This window comes from Hyaena hyaena, unplaced genomic scaffold (genome assembly GCF_003009895.1).
Source record: "Hyaena hyaena isolate Hyena2069 unplaced genomic scaffold, ASM300989v1 scaffold_572, whole genome shotgun sequence".
Taxonomy (NCBI): domain Eukaryota; kingdom Metazoa; phylum Chordata; class Mammalia; order Carnivora; family Hyaenidae; genus Hyaena; species Hyaena hyaena.
In genome coordinates, this window is record NW_024081210.1 from 752149 (window position 1) to 773626 (window position 21478).

At 36.1% G+C, this 21478-nt stretch overlaps 1 protein-coding gene across 1 annotated transcript in view; it reads right to left on the bottom strand.

Moving 5' to 3' along the window:
* The window catches only part of STX17 (syntaxin 17), a 61972-nt gene that overhangs the window by 34033 nt on the left and 6461 nt on the right, over positions 1-21478 (bottom strand). Inside the window, exons 2-3 of the mRNA XM_039256574.1 lie at positions 18856-19042; positions 6717-6782 (exon numbers count right to left, since the gene is read on the bottom strand). Coding sequence (XP_039112505.1) covers positions 6717-6782; positions 18856-18978 — 189 coding nt within the window. The 5' untranslated portion in view covers positions 18979-19042. The remainder of the gene's footprint in view (positions 1-6716; positions 6783-18855; positions 19043-21478) is intronic.

Consider the following 21478-nt stretch of genomic DNA (forward strand, 5'->3'; position numbering starts at 1 on the left):
ATATATATAAGTTCATCACCTTCTGTGATTTTTTTTGTTCCCTTTAACCTGCTTTACTTTTATTCCATGGTACTTATAACCATCTAAATATTATATATTTATTAGAGGCGCCTGGTTGGCTCATTTGGTTAAGCATCCAACTTTGGATCAGGTCATGATTTCGTGGTTTGTGAGTCTGAGCCCCGCGTCGGTCTATCTGCTGTCAGCACAGAACCTGCTTCAGATCCTCTGTCCACCTCTCTCCTCTTATAAAAATAAACATTTAATAAATAAATAAATATTATGTATTTATTTTAAAAAATTATGTCTCTGCTTTTTCCAGTCACCATTCCAAAATATTAAGTTCAATTAATGACAACAAGAATTTTCTTGTTTTGCTCACAGCTATGTCCTCAGTGTCTAGAATATCTAGAACATAGTAAAAGTTCAAATGTTTCTGCTCTTCTAATAATAATCAGATCAGAAAGGCTATTATTATGCCAAGTTTTGAAAATATGCAGCATATCCACAAGTTACATAAATGGGGCTACAGTCAATGAAATAAGTTTAAAAACAAGAAAGTATAGTATCTCAGTAATTAAGAAGCTTGCAGTAAGCAAGAAGTAAACTACAAACTATGGCCAAACTCTCAGTAAAATGAAGGTGACATACCTCTCTCTTTAGCTCTTTAACTAAATGTAATAACTAGTTATGGCTTTCCCCTCCTTCTTTCAGAAGTATCCTGAAGTTTTGTCTAAAGATTAAAAGATATGTTTAAACATATACTTATCTATACTGATAAATGTAAAAAGTAATTATTCTGAGTTAATTGAAATTATGAAAAATGGCTAATTATGTATTTAATGATTAAAAGAGTGGCTATGCATATATTTGCTTTTGTTAAATATTGATTGAAGGATTCCTAATGTGTTTTTACAACATGTAATTTTGAGAGCAAATTGTGTACAGCTAAAAACATTTGGTATCAATAATAACCTGATTTCCTTACAAACATAGAGCACAAGTCCACTGGTAAACATTTAAACAAGTTAGAGTAAATACATTCTAGACATCTCATTTATTATTAAAGGCTCCAGAGTCATAACTGTTTAATTAGAATAAATCTGGACTATTCTTATGTTACCTAACTACTACACAACAACTTTACACTTATTTCAACATCAAAAGGCACCAAAAAGAATATATACATAGTTTTGAAAATATTAACTGAAACACCAAAAGCAATAAAACTCAAATGAGAAAAAGGTCTCCATTCATTTATTCAACACATATCTAATGAGGATCTACTATACACGTATTAAGTGCAGTACTTCACTTTCTATCCACCTGAGTTAATATTAATTCCAGATTAGATTCCTGCACTGCCACTTATTAAGGCCTTGTGCACTTAATACACTAAGTTTCTCTGTTCTTCATCCATCTTTATCTTTAAAAAATGAGGATAACACCCCTTACCCAGCATCCAGACAACTGGCACTATACCACTTACTGATCTCTATAATACATTTGACAATTATATATTGACTTACTTCCTTTACTAAAGCCTTAAACTATTATTTAAATATTTTTTAAGTGTTTATGAATTCCCATCTAGGTAAGTTTTTTCAAAGCAGAAACTGATATATTTTTCATAATCCTCTAATAACAGCTAGTATTATTATTATATGTTAAGGACTTGGGGAGGATGGCAGGGAGGACTAAGCTTTTTAAAATATACATTTTATACTTTTGTATGACAAGCCAACCCAAATGGGGAAAAGTGATGTAATTACAATGTGTTTTAAATTCAACTAACAAAAAGCCAACTCTTATGTTTAGCTTGATCTAGCAGTTAAATCTGAAAGCATCAAATCAAGCTTATTCCAATTCCTCCTATTAACTGAATACCTACTGTCTGAAAGGGGTTGTGTAAGCACTTTGCACACATGATTAACAATCCTTATAATTATCCTGAAATACAGCAGAATGAATGAGATTTTACTTTCTGAAAAAACATTATGTATAAATAGAATTAAGAATTCTTTTGCAGAGGGATCTATTGTCATTCATAACATCTTTTTCTAAAAGGCAAATTTGAACAAGCTTGTTTATAACCGTTTCTTCCAATAACTAGAAAGCTAGATTAAAAAAAAATACAAGAAATCAAAATAAGAAATCAGGAAAAAGGGGTGATCTTATAAGAGAAGAAAAATACTACTCAAAAAAACAATAAAGGGATTTAGACTAATTATTCAAAATAACAAAGGAATTTAAAGATAATCAGCAGTAAATCTATCCATGAAAATTAATATTTCTATATACACTCTCAAGGTAGAAAGCATAATTTAAAAGGACATTTAAACCTCCCCCCAAACACACATACACACCGTAAAACTGTAAAGTACTTAAGAACAGATAAAGGAAATAGATAAACAAAATAATTGTAAGCCCTGTTTTCCAGTCTTAGTTGCTGCATAATAAATTCCTCCAAAACTTAAGGATCTAAAACCACCATCTGATTTTGCTAATTATTTTGTAGACCAGAAATTGAGGACCTCCTCAGTCAGGCAGTTCTCACTTGGAGTCTCCATGGGGGTAAGTCAGGCACCCTCTGAGGCCATGGTCATCCAAGAGCTCTAATGTCTGAGATGGCTCATACTCGTGGCTGGCACTTGAGGCTCCAAGTTGCTAAGAGCTCAGCGGTGGCTGTGGCTCTCTCCCACAAGGGGATATTAGGACAGCTGGACATTTCACATGATGCCGAGGTTCCTGCAGAGCAAGCACCCTCAGAGAACCAGTGGAATCTCTCTGACCTTTCTGACTTGCCTCAGAAATCAGGCAACATTATTTCCGCCTCAGCCCAGGTTCAACAGGAAGGGATTCAGACTCTACCTGCTGGTGGGGGAATAGCAAAGTCACTGCGTAGAATTCCAAATAGAATGGAAACATCTTGCAGGTATTTTTTTAAAGTGCAATCTACCATTATCTGTATGCAGAATATTAAACAAAGACATAAAAAGTGCAAGAAATCCCATATTCATAGGTAGGAAAACTGGACATTGTAAACATGTCAATTTTCTCTAAATACATGAATAAATCCAATGCAATGCCCAAATTTCCAACAGTATTGTGTATGGACTTTGATAAGAAGATTCCAAATTTTATATGGAAGACTAAAGGGCCAAGTATAGCCAAAACACTCCTGAAAAGGAAGAGTAAGATGGAAGCACTGTCTTACCAGATATCAAGCCTTATCATAAGGCTGTCATAATAAGACAGTGTGGAACTTGATGGAGAAACAGATGAACTGACCAGTGGAACAGAAAGACCAGAGACAGGGGCCCCTAGGTGGTTCAGTCAGGTAAGAGTCCGACTTTGGCTCAGGTCATGATCTCAAGGTTCATGGGTTCAAGCCCCACATCAGGCTCTGTGCTGACAGCTCGAAGCCTGGAGCCTGCTTCCAATTCTGTGTCTCCCTCTCTCTCTCTCTGTCCCTCCCTCATGCCTTCTGTCTCTCTCAAAAATAAACACTAAAAACTTATTTACATTAATAAAAAGAAAGACCAGAGACAGACTCATACATATGTGGAATTGTAATATGTAAATAGCACTGCAGAAATCAGTTAACAGTGAAAAGACAACTGGTTTTCCAAACGGAATAAAGGAGATTTTATTTGTATCTACTTCGTATCACCAGTTTCAGATGGATTAAAGACTTCAGTATTAAAAGCAAAACACTGAAAACATCCAAAAGAAAATATCAGAAAATATATTCTTGATCTCAGGATAGAGAGCATTCCTTGAATAAGACACCCAAAGCATGACCATAAAACAAAAGATTGACAAATTAGACTACGTTTAAATTAAGAACTCCTTTTCAACAAACACAGTATAATGAAAGTAAGAATATAGTTCTTACTATATATAATAAGAAATCTATAAACTCTATTATAACTATTCATGAAATTGTCCAAGAATAAGTTTTACACAAACTAGCTAAGAACTAGCTATACACAAAATTCAGAGCATATATGAATAAAACTAAGCAAATACTTATATCTAAAAACAGTTTCAATCTCATTCTTTTAATGGCACACATATATCTTTTGTGACAGATGGAAGTCATTAATGGAGGTCAATATATTCTTTAATCAGTAAACACTTTGACCATAACCACTGTTTCAAGAAAATAAGTGATTTTTACTAACATATTAAACAGTGAAGATGGCAAGAAATCCTAGTCATAATAATCCCACTGACATTTACGTGCTTAGTACCATTCAATAAACACTGAGTCTTTCCAAACACCAGGTACTAGGTACTGTGGGATACACAAAGAGCAGAGACACAATCCCTGATCTTCCGGCCTATAATCTAGTTAGCAAGCAGTAAAATGCATATTTAGAGAGGTAGGTCAAATTTCTACTAGACCTCAAGTCAGTCTGTTTTTCTCTATCTCCACTATCTCTGTAATTTCTATGAAATGATCTCTTGCATTCATTTCATTCTATCCCAATCTATTCACTACATTACAGCTACAGTAACCTTTTTGAAATGCAAGAAGATCAAAGATGCCTTCTTTGGAGAAACAGACTCTAGATTCAGAAACACCAGTCACAGGACTAAAAGAAGGCATTTATGTGAAAGCCTGTACTGAACAATGAAAGTCCAGCATCCTTCACCTCGCCTGTTTTTATGACTGAAAAATCAGTGCCTACTTGCCCTAGGAGGAGGAAGAGGATTCTTCTTTACAAAACTGAACAAACCTCCAGCTACTGATGTTTGGAGGTTCATCTAAGGAAAATGCCATCATTTGCTGACTCTTGCAATTAAAGATTTAAAAAAGAGACAGGGAGAGCAAAGAAAAAACACAGAGTAATAAATTACTGAATAATTTAAATTTCCCAGAACTAAAGAACATCAATTTTTAGACTGAAAGAGTCCAACACAAAGCACATCATCATCAAATTTGAGAACACTAGGGACAAACAGACTACAAAAGCTACCAAGGAGGAAAAAAAAGAAAAAGATCTCATACAAAAATTGGGAAATCAGATGATATCAGCCTTATTAAGAGCAACACTAAACTAGAGAATCCTCAAATCTGAACGAATACCAACTAGAATTCTATACCTACTGAAATTAGCAATCACATGTGAGGGAAGAAAAGGGTATTTTTTGAATCATAACAACTTAAAAATTTACCTCCACGGTACCCTTATTTGAGAGCTACTGAGAGATGTACTCCAACAAAACAATGGAGTAAACCAAAAATCAGACAGACATGATACCCAGGAAGACAGGAACCCGACACAGCAGCTGAAGGAAGTCCCAGGACAGCAGCTGTCCAAGCCTAGAAAGTTAGGTCCAGACTGGAACTCGGAGAGGGCTTCAGGAGGGGGTTTTCAGGATAAAGAATGGAAGTAGTATATTTCGGCATATGAAAATTATTACTGATAGCATGTAGCAAAGATGTGGAGCATTTAGAAAAAAATTAACTACAAACACACAGAAAGCCAGGAAATAAAAAATAAGAAAAAAAGAGAGACAACAATTAAGTTCAAGAAAAGCAAAGACTGTATTTCACTATTTGGCTTAGAAGAAAACAGTATTTTTATAATCAAAATACTAAAATACTGATTTATAATTTAACCAAAAATCATAATATATGTATTTGTATAGGGATAAAGTACAAAAGCAGGATAGAAAGCTAGATCTCTACATAGGATGGCAAGAAGAGGTGATTTCTGACCCTGATTAATTAAGAAATATTATTCTCACATTATATTAAGAAATAGAGTTAAATACCAGGGAAAATGACCAAAGGGATTAAAAGTGGTTTCTTTCAAACAGGACATAGAGATGGAGAAGGGTAAGGTAAAACTTTTAATTATATTTCACTTTTAACTATGTAAATATAGGATTCTAAAAATTAATTTAAAATAATTAATATGTATTTATTAAAAAGACAGTAACTACAAAGAATAATTGCAACACTGTGTTACTATAACAGTATATCTTTAAAGTTCTTTAAAAATGTTTAAGTTTATTTATTTATTGAGAGTGAGAGAGAGAGGGACAGAGAGCAAGCAAGCACACATGTGTGAGGGGAGGAGCTGAGAGAGAGAGGGAGAGAGAATCCCAAACAGGTTCTGTGCTATCAGTGCAGAGCCCAAAGCAGGGCTCAAACTCACAAACTGTGAGATCATGACCTAAGCCAAAATCAAGAGTGATATACTTAACCAACTGAGCCACCCAGGTGCCTCTGTTGTCTTTTGTTAGAGCTTTTAATAATTTTAAGATATATTAAAGACAACACAATGTATGCAGGGGACATGAACAGGCAATTTATGAAAGAAATATTACTATCCAAGGTATATATGAAAAAAACTTTCACCATTCAAAGCAATAAAAGAAAAACTCCAGATCAGAACAACAAAAGCAACATTATTTTAACCTAATTTTGAGAAACTGATAATACTTATTTTTGTAAGATTTTTGGGAAATGTGTTGATTTTGAGTGTAAGCTGATACCTCATTTCTGGAGGAAATTTTGGTATTATGAATCAAAATCTTAAAAATATGTGTGACATTTGATTCAGTGACTCCTAAAAATGCACCCTTAGAGAATTACAAATACACATAAAAGGATTCAGCCACAAAGGTATTTATTTTAGCAAAATCTTCTTAAGACTCTTTTTCATATTGATTTACTAAGAACAATGTAATAGACTTACCTGAACTGTACGGCCTGCATTGATATGCTCTTCATGCAACTTATCCCAGACTCGGCACCTTTGATACTACACAAAAGAGAGGAAAGGTACTGAATGTTTTATTAGTCACTATACTGGTTATTTCCAGTTATCACAAAAATCCCCACTCACCTACCTGAACTTAAACATACTAGCTAAAAGTTACTGACTTAATAGTGGCAGTTAATGGTTCATTGACAATATGAGTAGGAAATTTTCAAAAACATTACACACAAAATTCTGGCAAATGGCAAAACAAATAAAAATCTCTAGATATAATTCGTTTTACTGAAAGAAATGGTGTACTTTGTCTTGCAAATTCTTTGTCTTGCAATAATGAGAATGTAAAAGTGTGAAAAATAAGATTAAGAGTGTTCATAAGATAGTCTTACTATTCATGAATAATTTTAAAAGTTTGTCAATGATAGTGTCAAGTATTAAAAACTAAAATATGACTTTGAGAAAAAGTAACATTGATAGTGCAGACTAGAAAGTATACAAAAATGAGAATGAAGATATAGTACACATGCTTCAGTTTTTACCAAGGCAATGTTTAGCTTTCAGAGTTTCATCCAAGAAACTTTCTGAGTAGGATGATGGAAAATTTTTCATCTGACAGAAACTACAGCAAAATGTGATAACATTACAGCACAATACTTATATAGGATATAAATATCAACATCAAACATCACATATTATATTTGGTTAAAATAAAAAAATCCAAATAATTAATATGTTAGCAGTTGTGGATAATGACCTCAAGCATATTTATGGCATACTACATACCAAAAGAGAAAAATCAACCTAAAATATGTTGAAAGGACAGAAACATGTAAACACCCCATATATGCATGAAAGGTATAGCAGATTACAAGAGAGCACTAAAAACATTTCTAGGGCATTTTTATATTCCTTATTCTGCATATTGTTTAAATTTAGTACTGAATAATGCAACAAAAAGCTCTTTAGACACTTCTAAATTTTTTTTACATCATCTAAGAACTAAACAATGACTACTAAGCTTAAAAATAATGTAGAGAATATATTTACCAAACAATTTTAAAACTACTATCAAACTACTTTCTTTTATAAGAAAAATTAAACTGACACCATCAGATTTCCCCAGGTTTTAAAACTTTGAATTTGTATTGGAGGCTCTTTTAGATACTGTTATTATATCAGTGAAAAGATGAGAGTAGAAGCCAAACATAGGGGCACCTGGGTGGCTGGCTCAGTTGGTTAAGCGTCCAACTCCTGGTTTCAACTCAGGTCATGATCTCATGGTTTCGTGAGTTTGAGCTTCACATCAAGCTCTGTGATGGCAGCACAGAGCCTACTTGGGATCCTCTCTCTCCCTCTTCCTCTTTGTCTCTCTCTCTCTCTCTCTCCCTCCCCTTCCCCAATGACTCACACTGTCTCTCTTTCAAAAATAAACTTAGAAAAAAAAGAAGCCAAAAATACATTTTTGAAAATAGGCCACTTTTATTTTATTATTTTTTAAAAAATGTTTATTTTTCAGAGACAGAGTGCAAGCAAGGGAGGGGCAAAGAGAGAGGGAGACACAGAATCCGAAGCAGGCTCCAGGCTCTGAGCTGTCAGCACAGAGCCCAACGCGGAGCTCGAACTCACTAGGGTTGAGACAATGACTTGAGCCAACTAAGCCACCCAGGTGCCCCTGAAGATAAGCCACTTTTAAATTTATTACTCCACACTAATCTTTCATGATATTTTAAGAAAAATTAATGTTAAGAAAACAGAGTTAAGACTTTTTGGAGGTCATGGCTGCTAGAATTCGTGGACCAAAGTATCAGAGAGGAGAGAACTACATGTGAAGAGACAGCTGACTGCAGGGAGAAGATGACTACACTGAGAGAGAGACAGCTCCAGAGATCAGCAGGTTCTCCTTTTGAGTCTTCAGCCAATTATAAATCAGTACATTCACACAAGGACAACTACCTGAGGTCAGAAAAAGAACCACTGAAAGTTTCCTTTTCCTTTGATGGGCTAATTTCTAGAGCTCACTCAACCAGAAGCAGTGCATGTGACCCCCAAGTCAGAGTGGAGTGGAAAAACCTTGCAATATACTGCACACCAGGTAGGATACTGCCAAATGTCTGCCAAATGTGGCCCTTTATGGGGAAAATTTAACCCTGGAAGAAAGGATACTTTAATCCTTCATAAAGCTTTAAAGAATGACTTAAAAGGATCAAACTGCCCCCAAAATAACTTAAATGTGTCTCACACATATTTTTTCTTTAAAATAGTTTATTGTCAAGTTGGTTTCCATATAACACCCAGTGTTCATCCCCACAAGTGTCTCACACATCTTAAAGCTCAAAAATACTTAAAGTTTAAAATGTTCCATATCCAACAAGGTAAAGTTCATCATGTCCAGCATCCAGTAAACAATTACCATGCATACAAAAAAGCAAGAAAAATGGATCAACAGAAACAGACTCATATGATAGAGATAATGAAATTAATAAACAAGGATATTAGAAATTATGATATTAATAAATGAATAAAGAAGATGTGGTAAATACACAGTGGAATACTAAAGAAGATGTAGTATATACACAGTGGAATATTACTCAGCCATAAAAATAAAATCTTGCCAGTAGCAACAACATGGATGGATCTAGAAGGTATAATGCCAAGTGAAATAAGTCAGTCAGAGAAAGACAAATACCATATGGTATCACTCATGTGGAATTTAAGAAACAAAACAAACTAACAAAGAAAAACAGAAACAAAAATAAAGAACTTTAAATATGGAGAACAAACTGGTGGTTTCCAGAGGATGGGTGAAATAGGTGAAGAGGATTAAGAGTACATTTCTTGCGATGAACACTGAGTAATGTACAGAACTGTTGAATCATTTTATTGTACCACTGAAACTAATGTAACACTGGAGGTTAATCACACTTGAATTAAAAAAATAGATAATGATGGGGTACTTGCGTGGCTCAGTCAGTTAAGTGTCAGATTCTTGATTTCAGCTCAAGTCATGATCACATGATTCGTGAAATCAAGCCCCACACTGGGCTCTGCACTGACAGCATGGAGTCTGCTTGGGACTCTCTCTCCTTCTCTCTCTGTGGCTACCTTGTGTGCACATGCTCAATCTCTTTTCTCTCAAAATAAATAAATGAATATTGAAAACAAAAGAATGACTAGTTGTGTGAGGTTTGTGAACTTGGGCAAATCATTAAGTTGGACCTCAGTTCACTATTCTATAAAAAGAGCAGGTCGAATTAAGTCATCACTAAATTTATTTCAGTTTTAAAATTGTATAGTTTAGGGTGTATCTATTCATATATACGAAATATTCATGACTGCATAAAAAATTCATTATAATAATACTTTATGAGAAGAGAGAGGGGAAACTGAGAGAAAGCAACACTGCTTCCAGAGCCAAAAGAAAACTGTGGGCTTGGGCGGCAGAATACTCTCACACCAGAGGAATCCCTTGTAACATTCCAGGTGGCTATCACTGCTTTTTCTCTCTAAGCCTACTCCTACTTTTTGGCTAATATTTTCCACCCACTATATCATGAAACACTTCCATGGTGCAAGTGTGGCACTGTTAACCTCCAAGACACACAGTTAAGGTGAGACATTGGGTTTCTAGGACAAAACAACAAAACCTTCCCACATTATTCTCTCAAGCCTTTACTAAAACATATATCCAGTAAGCAATGAGTTAAGATATTTACCATGAATAATAGGCAATTAAAGTAACTGCAGAAACAAACTCATAAATACAGAGAACAAACTGGTGGTTGCCAGAAGAGAGGGGGTGGGGTGATGGGCAAAATACGTGAGGAGGATTAAGAGGTACAAACTCCCACTTATAAATATAGGGATGAAAAGCACAGCATAGGGAATATAGTCAATACTATTATAATAATATTATAACAACAGTGTATGGTGACATATGGTAACTACACTTATGGTAAGTGTTGAGTAACATACAAACTGTCAAATCAATATGTAGTATACCTGAAACTAATATAACATTGTATGTCAATAAAAATTTTAAATGTTAAGTAATACATATACGTAACTAAAAAGAAAGTTATGTAGTCCCTGTGTTCAAGAAGGTAGAAGAAAATATTTTTAAAAATTTAATTCCTACAATTAAAAAAGTCATCTGAAATGAAAAATGCAGTGGATGGGATTAACAGCAGATAAGACAATGCAAAAAATAAAAAAAAAAAATTAGCAACACAAACACTCCAAAATAAAACACAGGAAGAAAAAAGATGAACAATAAATGAACAAGGGCATCAGTAGGTCTTGGGCCAACTGAAAGCAACATAGTAATATGTAATTGTACTCCCAAGAGAGAAGAGATGACACAAAAAATATTTGAAAAATGAATGACCAAAGCTTTTTAAAACTTGATAAAAACTATAAATCCATAGATTTGAGAAACTCAAGAAATACCAAAAATACGAAAAGTGAAGAAAACTACACTAAAGCGCATAATAAAATTTAAAATAAATGATAGAAAAATCATAAAAGTAGCCCAAGGAAAAAAGGCACATAAAGCACAAATGAACTTTATTATTTTTTTTTAATATTTTTATTTATTTCTAGGAGAGAGAGAGAGACAGCGTGAACAGGGGAGGGTCAGAGAGAGGGAGACACAGACTCTGAAATAGGCTCCAGGCTCTGAGCTGGCAGTCAGCACAGAGCCCGATGTGGGGCTCGAACCCACGAACCGCGAGATCATGACCTAAGTGAAAGTCGGACACTTAACCGACTAAGCCACCCAGGCGCCCCACACAAATGAACTTTAAAAACAAGAATGACAGAAGACTTCTTGTGAGACAATGCAAGCCAGAAGACAATGGAGCAACATCTTGAAAACAATCTAAAACTCAACCTGGAATTCTGTACCCAGAGAATTTTTTTTTTTTTAAATGAAAGCAAAATAGAGGGCATTTGGGTGCCTCAGTTGGTTGAGCATCCGACTTTGGCTCAGGTCATGATCTCACAGTTTATGGGTTTGAGCCCCACATCAGGCTCTGTGCTGACAGCTGTCTCTCTCTCTCTCTCTCTCTCTTTCTCTCTCTCTGTCCCTCTTCCACCCACTCTGTCTCTTTTTCTCGAAAATAAAGTAAAAAAAAAAAAAAGGCAAAATAAATATTTTTTTCCAATATAAAAACGCTGACAATGTTCATCATTAGCTGACCTGTACTACAATAAAAAGGAGGTCCTTCGGGCTGATGAAAAAATGATACCAGAGAGAAACCTGGCTCTACATAAAGTAATGAAGAGCACTGAAAATGGTAAATATATAGGTAAATATTAAACATGTTTTTCTTATTTCTAAAATCTCTTTGGAAGGTAACTCTGTTTAAAACAAAAATAACAATGTATTGTGGGGATAACATAGAAGCAAAATATATGACAATAATGCTATAAAGACCCTGAGAGATAAAATAGAAGTATATTGTTATAAGATTCTTATAATATACATGAAGTGATTTATATATAACTAATTGAAGGTAGACTGTGAAAAGTTAAAAATGAATACTCTGAATTATAAAGCAAGCACTAAAAATCAGATAAAAACAAAGAGGTATAACTAATAAGCCAACAAAAGAGAAAAATGGAATTTCTAAAAAAAACATGCAATTAATCCAAAAGGGAATAAAAGAAGAAAAAGGGGACAAAGAACAGATAGGGCAAATAGACAAAAATAGCAAGATGGTAGATTAAAGACAACCTTTTGACAAATGTCTATTCATTATAAAAACTCTCACCAAACTAAAAATAGAAGTTATTGTCCTCAACCTGATAGAGACATCTATATAAACCCTCATGCTTAGTGGTGAAAGGCCATTCCTTAATACTGAGAACAAAATAAGGAGGGCTGATCTTACCACTCCTATTCAACATCACACCAGAGGCAGCCAGTGCAGGAAGGAAGTACACAGACAGGGAAGGAAGAAATAAAATAGTTTGTCTTCACAGATGACATACTTGCCTACACAGAAAATAGCAAACACTGTAAGAGAAAAGCTACATGATGTTAGCAGACAGCCCAGTGACTGAAAGCCATAAACCAAATATTACTCATGTAATGAAAATAAATACTGATACCTACCCCATAGTGTAGGTAAAAATGATTCATTGTGCCTACCAAATATCAAAATAACACTCCCCCAATAAAGCACAAAGGCCATCTCCCAGGAATGTGAATCTCCTAATGCATTATCATCATTTGATCACTTGTCAAGCAAGCTGTAGAAGAGATTAGTGTCTCAGGTGGTGGTTGAACAAGATGACCTTATTTCTTATAACAATAAAACTTTTTAATTTTTTAAAAAAAATTTTTAACATTTTTATTCATTGTTGAGAGACAGAGACAGAATGTGAGTGGGGATGGGGCAGAGAGAGGGAGATATAGAATCTGAAGTAGGCTCCAGGCCCTGAGCTGTCAGCACAGAGTCCGACACGGGGCTCAAGCCCACGAACCATGAGATCATGACCTGAGCCGAAGTCAGATGCTTAGCTGACTGAGCCACCCAGATGCCCCAATAATATTCTAAGAAAAACAAGGAATAAGATAGCTTGGATTTCCTATTACTCGCTGTAAGTTATCTAAGGTAAGCTATACCTTACGTTACATTATTAAAATCTATTATTCCAAATCTTAAGAGGAAAAGCTTAGTGATTTAGTATGTGTGAAAAAAGAATTACAAGAAGTAAATCTTTCAAAATTTAGTTGTTAGGACTATTGACAAGCGTTTCTGAACTGTCCTGTTTTTACAAAATATTGTCTGTCTGCACAGCAGCATTAGAAAGACAGGTTAAAGCAATTCTAAAACTTGAAGCAATTAGGACGCATTTGGTTGCAAATAACAGGAAACTCAAATTTTTTAAATGGCTTTAATAAGGACATTTATTATCTCACATCAGAAGCAGCCTAGAAGGTAGTTTAGTTCAGAAGCTTATAAGCTCAACTGCCTAAGTTCTATCTTTCTTTGCCACTTTCAATAGAAAGTTTTTGTCCTCAGACTTGTCCTTACTAGTTATTGTTCCAGATACAACAGGCAGACACAAGACTAGTAGAAGCAGAACTGTTTCCTCTCATGTGTATCTTCCTACCAGTAGGAAAACCTTTTCCAGAAGTTTCCATATCCCAAACAGGCTTTCTCTCAAGTCTCATTAGCCACAACCACAGGATTCAGTGCTAGCCACTCTCTGACAAGAATGTAATTACTACCATTAGAAACATTATTATTCACCACCTGTGCTGAGGATATCCTACTCTGAAGCACAGGAAGGCAAATTGAATCAAGGTTCTGTCAGGAAGGAAAGGGGCACCTGGGTGGCTTAGTTGGTTAAGTGTCCGACCTCAGCTCAGGTCATGATCTCACCGTTCCCAAGTTCGAGCCCCGCGTTGGGCTCTGTGCTGACAGCTCAGAGCCTAGCTCCTGTTTCAGATTCCGTGTCTCCCTCTCTGTCTCTGCCACTCCCCTGCTCGTGTTCTGTCTCTTTCGTGAAAATGGCCATTAAAAATTTAAAAAAAAAAAAGGGGCGCCTGCGTGGCTTAGTCAGTTGAGCCATGATCTCGCGGTTCGTGGGTTCAAGCCCCGCGTCGGGCTCTGTGCTGACTGCCAGCTCAGAGCCTGGAGCCTGTTTCAGTCTGTGACTCCCTCTCTCTCTGACCTTCCCCTGCTCACGCTGTCTCTCTATCTCTCTCCTAGAAATAAATAAAACATTTAAAAAAAAAAAAAAAAGGAAAAAAGCAGGGGGGAGGGGGAAGTGATTAAAGGACAGAAATACACGTTTTCAGATTAAAAAGAGAAATGGAAAAAGGTTTTGTTGTAATCACCAAGTTGAAAACAAATAAAAACAAATCAACAAATAACAAATCAATGAGACTGATTATGTTTGATCGTGCACCATATAGTTTGTGCTTCATACCATCAGAGCAGTTCAAGCCACTCATTTTCACACTTAATTATATGTCACCTATTATTCTCTGAATAGTTCCTAATTTATTTTCTTAACTGGACTAAAAACTTCCTGAGGATTAGAAAGCTAATTTTTTATGAACTTTTCAGGGCTAACAATAAAAGAAATAATAAACACCAATGCTTATGAAAACCTTATATTTATTTCTTATAATTAATAATTTCCCTCCTCTTTAAACCTGGAAGATTGAGCACAAGCATTTATCTCTGCTCTTTTCTAAAACCCAACTAAAATGACAATAAAGAACTTTAAAAGGTATACATTCACAAGAATAATGAGACTAAAACAGAAGATATCAGTTGACATAAACTTTTAACCAAATTTGAGAAAATTGAAGATTACAGGCATGTGGCAGACACAGAAGACCTGAGAAAGCTGAAACATGAGGCTGCAGAAGGGATGAATGGTGTGGGAGAAGCAGCGAGTGACAAGCCAACATGGCACACCACTACTCCCGGAAGACTCTAACCAGAGATACCAGCTACAGGTAGCCAGGAGGATATGTATGGTGGGGCAGGCGGACTGGTTGAAAGTTTATGGAAGGAACAGGTAGTCTACCAGGTACCCTCTCTGGAGGCCCAAGCAACTACACTGCCCCGATCACCACAGAAGGCCACACTCTAGAAGAGTGCCTGCTAGTTCCCCATTAACACTGATCTTTCCCTTGCTCCCCCTCCAAGTTATGTGACCCCTCCTACACCCTGCTACACACACAAACACCTTCCAATCAGCACTCTTAAATATCAACAGCTAGCCAAGGAAAGCCCATAATATTGCAGGCTGACACAAAGAAGAAAGGGAGGGAGAAAGCAAGTTGGGGGGGGGGGGGACAAGAAATAAATTTAAAAAGGAAGAAAGAATAAAGAAACTCAGGGAAAACAGACAAAGAGACAGATAAGAACTTAAATAATAATAATAATAATGCCACCATGGATGATACTGCATCCATGAAACAAGAGGAGGAGGATTCTCTTTAAAAGAAAAAGAGAGAGAACTGACGGTAAAAAGAACATAGTTAGTAACAATATGATTCTCATTATTTCATCTTAGCTGGAATGTGGATGTAACAGCTGAAGCTAGAGCTGCTGTTTTACATGGAAAATAGAAACAAGCTGAGGATCAGAGAGCAAGATAAAAGAGCCCTGAGTCTGTAATGACTGCTGGGCTCCCAGTGCAGCCCTGGAGTGCTCCCTAACTGTGAGAGGTTAAAAATAAAAGCAGAAACAAAAAACACCTATCTGATTTGATACGCTATTTGGGGACTTTCTTCCACTTGTACTTTAACCATATACTAACACAGTACATGCTATACAGTTCAGTTTTCTCCCAATCCTCCAACATGAAACAAAGAAAATTATGTTCCAAGTATATAATCATGCTGTTTCCATTAACTGTGCTTAAGTCTATCTTACGTTAGCCAAGAAAGCTGGATGCTAACGCTTCAGACTTCAGCATCACAATCTACTCCCATCTCCCATGTGTAAGAGAATGTAGTGCTGAAGGACCTATGCATAGCATCCCAGGTGCCCAGGGCACACTGCACCCATTGTTTTTGGGTGCTGCAGAATCACTCCACTAAGGCTGACCTTCAATTTCCCTTCAGTGTGACGTTCTTCTTTTAAATTCATACTGGATGATGGATGGCTAACATAATAAATATGTGATCTTTCTACACCCTTCCCCCAGGAAGAATATGCCTTTTTTAAAATAAGGCACTGTCACACACCTGGAGTCCAACTTAGCTCTTAACTCTTTTGTCCACAGTGAACACTGCAGCTTTTAAATGTTTTTACATTACCATAAACTATTAAAACATGCTATTTAGTCATACACACACACACACACACACACACACTCACTCACTTTCATGCAAAACTAGAAATCCTAGAGACAGTATTATGATCAAGAATATAGATAGCTTCTCGGCCTTTTGGCTAAGATCAAGTGAAGAATATAGGTTAACACATAGATCAGTATGAGTTTACTTAGCTTCAGATATCCCCTACATTGTAAATCATAATTATTCTGACATCTCTAAAACTTTCACATTAAGTAAAGATTTCACAAAATGCTAAAGGAAAAATGTTATGGTAGACCAAGATCAATATACCTCTGGAATAATTTTCTTACGAAGTCTGGCACAGCTAATCAATCAATAATAAATCCTTTCCTATCCCCACTTCCCTTGTTCCCAGGGTTCTGGCTTTTCCATTGATGACTTCCTGGGTAGTACATGTGGCTAGGATCTGATGGTATGATGGTAGGCACTTTCATATACAGTAAGTATAAAAAAAGGGAAATGTAAGATATGCCAAATCTCAAAGGTAATATAGGACAATAAAGGAAAGACATGCTCTTAATAGACCGACCATAGTCCACCTATTCTGCCTTTCAGAATCAACTTATCTGGTAAATTCCTGTCATCTTTGCAACTGAACACTTTGATATGAGCTCAGGACTTTAAAACACACCTTATCAACCTCCCACCCAGGTATGATCAATCAAAAGTAAACAACCCTACTTCTATACTGTTAAGGTGCTAGAAGAATGAGCCCTCCTCATTAATGAAAGCATGGAACCCTGTAATTTGTTTCTGCTCATAACAAGAATACCCAGTTTACCAGGAAACTCCTCCACCCTAAAAAGTCACAGTACTTACTATTTATGGATAAAGAAATTAAGAGATGACAGAATTCTAGTAGAGAGCTTCATATTTGTATTGAAATTTTCATCTTAATATTCTTGGCAGTTATTTTCCATAATTTTTATTTATTTATTTTTATTTTCTATAATTTTTAAAAAGACTTAAATACTAGGAAGACAGCAGTATCTATGGGGGAAAAAGCTGACGCTCTTCTTAGCTGTATAACGAACTGAGATGAGGGTGTAAATATTGTTTACACTGAAAGGCTTAATGACCACTTCCACCCCACCCCCCACCACAAAAATTAACAGAGGGCCACATAGCTTAAAATGTATAATGGGGGAGGGGCGCCTGGGTGGCTCAGTCAGTTGAACCACAGACTTTGGCTCAGGTCATCATTTCACAGTTCACGAGTTCAAGCCCTATATTGGGCTTTGTGCTGTCAGCAGAGGACCCGCTTCAGATCCTCTGTCCCCTTCTTTCTCTGCTCCTCCCTCCCTCTCTCTCTCTCTCTCTCAAAAATAAACATTCAAAAAGAATTTAAATTAAATTAAGGACGCCCGGATGGCTCAGTCAGTTAAGCATCCAACTTTGGTGCAGGTCATCATCTTAAGGTTTGAGTTTGAGCCCCGTGTGGACTCTGTGCTGACAGCTCAGAGCCTGGAGCCTGCTTCAGATTCTGCGTCTTTCTCTCCCTCTACCCCTCCCACTCATGCTCTGTCTCTGTCTCTGTCTCAAAAATAAACATTAGGAAATAAATTAAAAAGATAAATTAAAAAATTAAATTAAAATTGAAAAAATTTATACTGGGCGAGATCTTTTTTAAGGAGCAAATTCCACTGATCTGTCCTATAGCAAATGAAACAATATAAACTGCCACATCAATGCTCAGTACTCAGTAGACCTGATGCTCCCATGAATGCCCCAACTAGTCCACCAGACACTGACCAGTCCAGTCCCTGAGACTAGTGCTTCCCTCTACATATTTCCTAAACCAATCTCTAGGTGGTATTTCTTAATTTGGGGCTTTCCTCAACGGGAAGAAGTCAATTTGGGAAATTCCCTGATATCACACAATGATTTATCTCTTTATTATACATGCACCTAAAGAGGCTAGGAGCTAATGATAGACACCAAAGTTCAAAAAACTTGCCATGGGGTGAACGAAATTAAGGCAGGCCCTGTAGCCAAAGTTCACTACCTCTACATTATGGTGTACTATCAAACAATTTGTATTTTAATTATTAACTACCTAATATGTCAGCATGTACAACTTAAAAGGCATAGTTTCTATTCTAATATCCCTCCCTAAAACAGGAAGAAAACGAGAGGTATATTTGTAAAACAAAAACCCAAATGAAAAAATGAACGTTGTTAAATCAATAAGAGATGGATATTTTAGCAAAGCCTCTTATCTAAATTATAAATTTAGATGAAATGCGTAAGTATAAATCAGAATATGTAGAAAATGAAAAAACTCACCTTCTCAATATTTATCTGGTGCTTTCTTAGCCTCTCCAGGTCTGTTGGGATTACTATCTTAATGAATTTCTGGATAGCTGGTTCAAGACGGCGTAATTTCACTTTTTCTTCATCTTCAGACATTCTAGAAAAAATGTTATGTCACTTCTACTTGCAGCGACTGTCTTCCCCACTCACATGGAAAAACCTAAAAGGGAAATATTTAAGAATGTTTTTAATCAGTTTCTATTATTTTTAAAAGTCAACAATTAGGTAATGTTATAATTTATTCTAAATACATACTCAACTTAATTCTGAACATGAATGACTTGTTTTTTAAGAAATATTTTATTTTAGGGGCACCTGGGTGGCTCAATTGGTTCAGCAACTAACTCTTGATTTCAACTCAAGTCATAATTTCACAGTTCATGAGATCAAGCCTCACCTTGGGCAGTGCAGTGGAAGCACAGAGCCTGCTTGGGATTCTTGCTCTCCTCCTCTCTCTGCCCCTCCCCTGCTCATGCTTTCTCTCTCTCTCTTCAAAATTAATAAACTTAAAAAAAATTTAATTCATCCTCAGTGGGGGAAAACTGAGAGCTTTCCCCTTAAGGTGGGGAACAAGACAAGGATGTCCACTCTCGCCACTGTTATTCAACACAGTATTGGAAGTCTTAGCCTCAACAATCAAACAACACAAAGAAATAAAAGGCATCCAAATTGGCCAGGAGGAGGTCAAACTTTCACTCTTCGCAGATTACATGACACTCTATACGGAAAACCCAAAATATTCCACCAAAAAACTTCTAGAACTGATCCAGTAATTCAGCAAAGTAATTCATTAAAAAAAAATTTTATGCAGGACATAAAATCAATGCACAGAAATAGGCTGTATTCCTATACACCAACAATGAAGCAACAGAAAGAGAAATCAAGGAAGTGATCCCATTATAATTGCACCAAAAAGCATAAAACACCTAGGAATAAATCTAACCAAAGAGGTGAAAAATCTATACACTGAAAACTATAGAAAGCTTATGAAAGAAATTGAAAAAGACAGGGGAAAAAAAGGAAAAATATTTCATGTTCCTGGATAGGAAGAAAAAATATTGTTAAAATGTCAATACTACCCAAAGCAATCTACATATTCAATGCAATCCCTATCAAAATAACACCAGCATTCTTCACAGAGCTAGAACAAACAATCCTAAAACTTGTATGGAACCAGAAGAGACCCTAAATAGCCAAAGCAATCTTGAAAAAGAAAACCAAACCTGGAGGCATCACAATCCTGGGCTTCACATTGTATTACAAAGCTGTAATTAAAATAGTACGGTACTGTCATTGAAACACTCAGATCAATGGAACACAACAGAGAACCCAGAAATGGACCCACAAATATGGCCAACTAATCTTTAACAAAGCAGGAAAGAATATCCAATGGGATAAAGACAGTCTCTTCAGCAAGTGGTGCTGGGAAAACGGGACAGCAACATACAGAAAAATAAACCTGGACCACTTTCTTACACCATACACAAAAATAAACTCAGAATGGATGAAAGACCTAAATGTAAGACAGGAAGCCATTAAATCCTTGAGGAGAAAGCAGGCAAAAACCTCTTTGACCTTGACCACAGCAACTTCTTACTCAACACATCTCCAGAGGCAAGGGAAACAAAAGCAAAAATGCTATCGGGACCTCATCAAAATAAAAAGCTTCTGCATAGTGAAGGAAACGATCAGCAAAACTAAAAGGCAACTGACAGAATGGGGGAAGATATTTGCAAATGACATATCAGATAAAGGGTTAGTATCCAAAATCTATAAAGAACTTATCAAACTCAACACGCAAAAAACAAATAATCCAGTGAAGAAATGGGCAAAAGACATGAATAGACACTTCTCCAAAGAAGACATCCAGATGGCCAACTGACACATGAAAAAATGCTCAACATCACTCATCATCTGGGAAACACAAATCAAAACCACAATGAGATACCACCTCACACCCATCAGAATGGCTAACATTAACAACTCAGGCAACAACAGATGTTGAAAAGGATGCAGAGAAAGATCTCCTTTGCACTGCTAATGGGAATGCAAACTGGTGCAGCACTCTGGAAAACAGTATGGAGATTCCTCAAAAAATTAAAAATAGAACTACCCTATAACCCAGTAATTGCACTATTAGTATTATCCAAGGGATACAGGTATGCTGTTTCAAAGAGGCACATACACCCCAATGTTTTTAGCACTGTCAACAATAGCCATAGTATGGAAAGAGCCCAAATGTCCATCGATGGATGAGTGGATAAAGAAGATATTTGTGTATGTGTGTGTGTGTGTGTGTGTGTTGTGCGCGCACACACACAAAGCAATATTATTCAGCAATCAAAAAGAATGAAATCTTGCCATTTGCAACTATGTGGATAGAACTGGAGAGTATTACACTAAGCAAAATGAGACAAAGACAAATATATGACTTCACTCATATGAGGACTTTAAGATACAAAATAGATGAACATAAGGGAAGGAAAGCAAAAATAATATAAAAATAGGGAGGGGAACAAAACATAAGATACTCTTAAATATGGAGAACAGAGGGTTACTGTTGTGAGAGGGGGATGAGCTAAATAGGTAAGGGGCA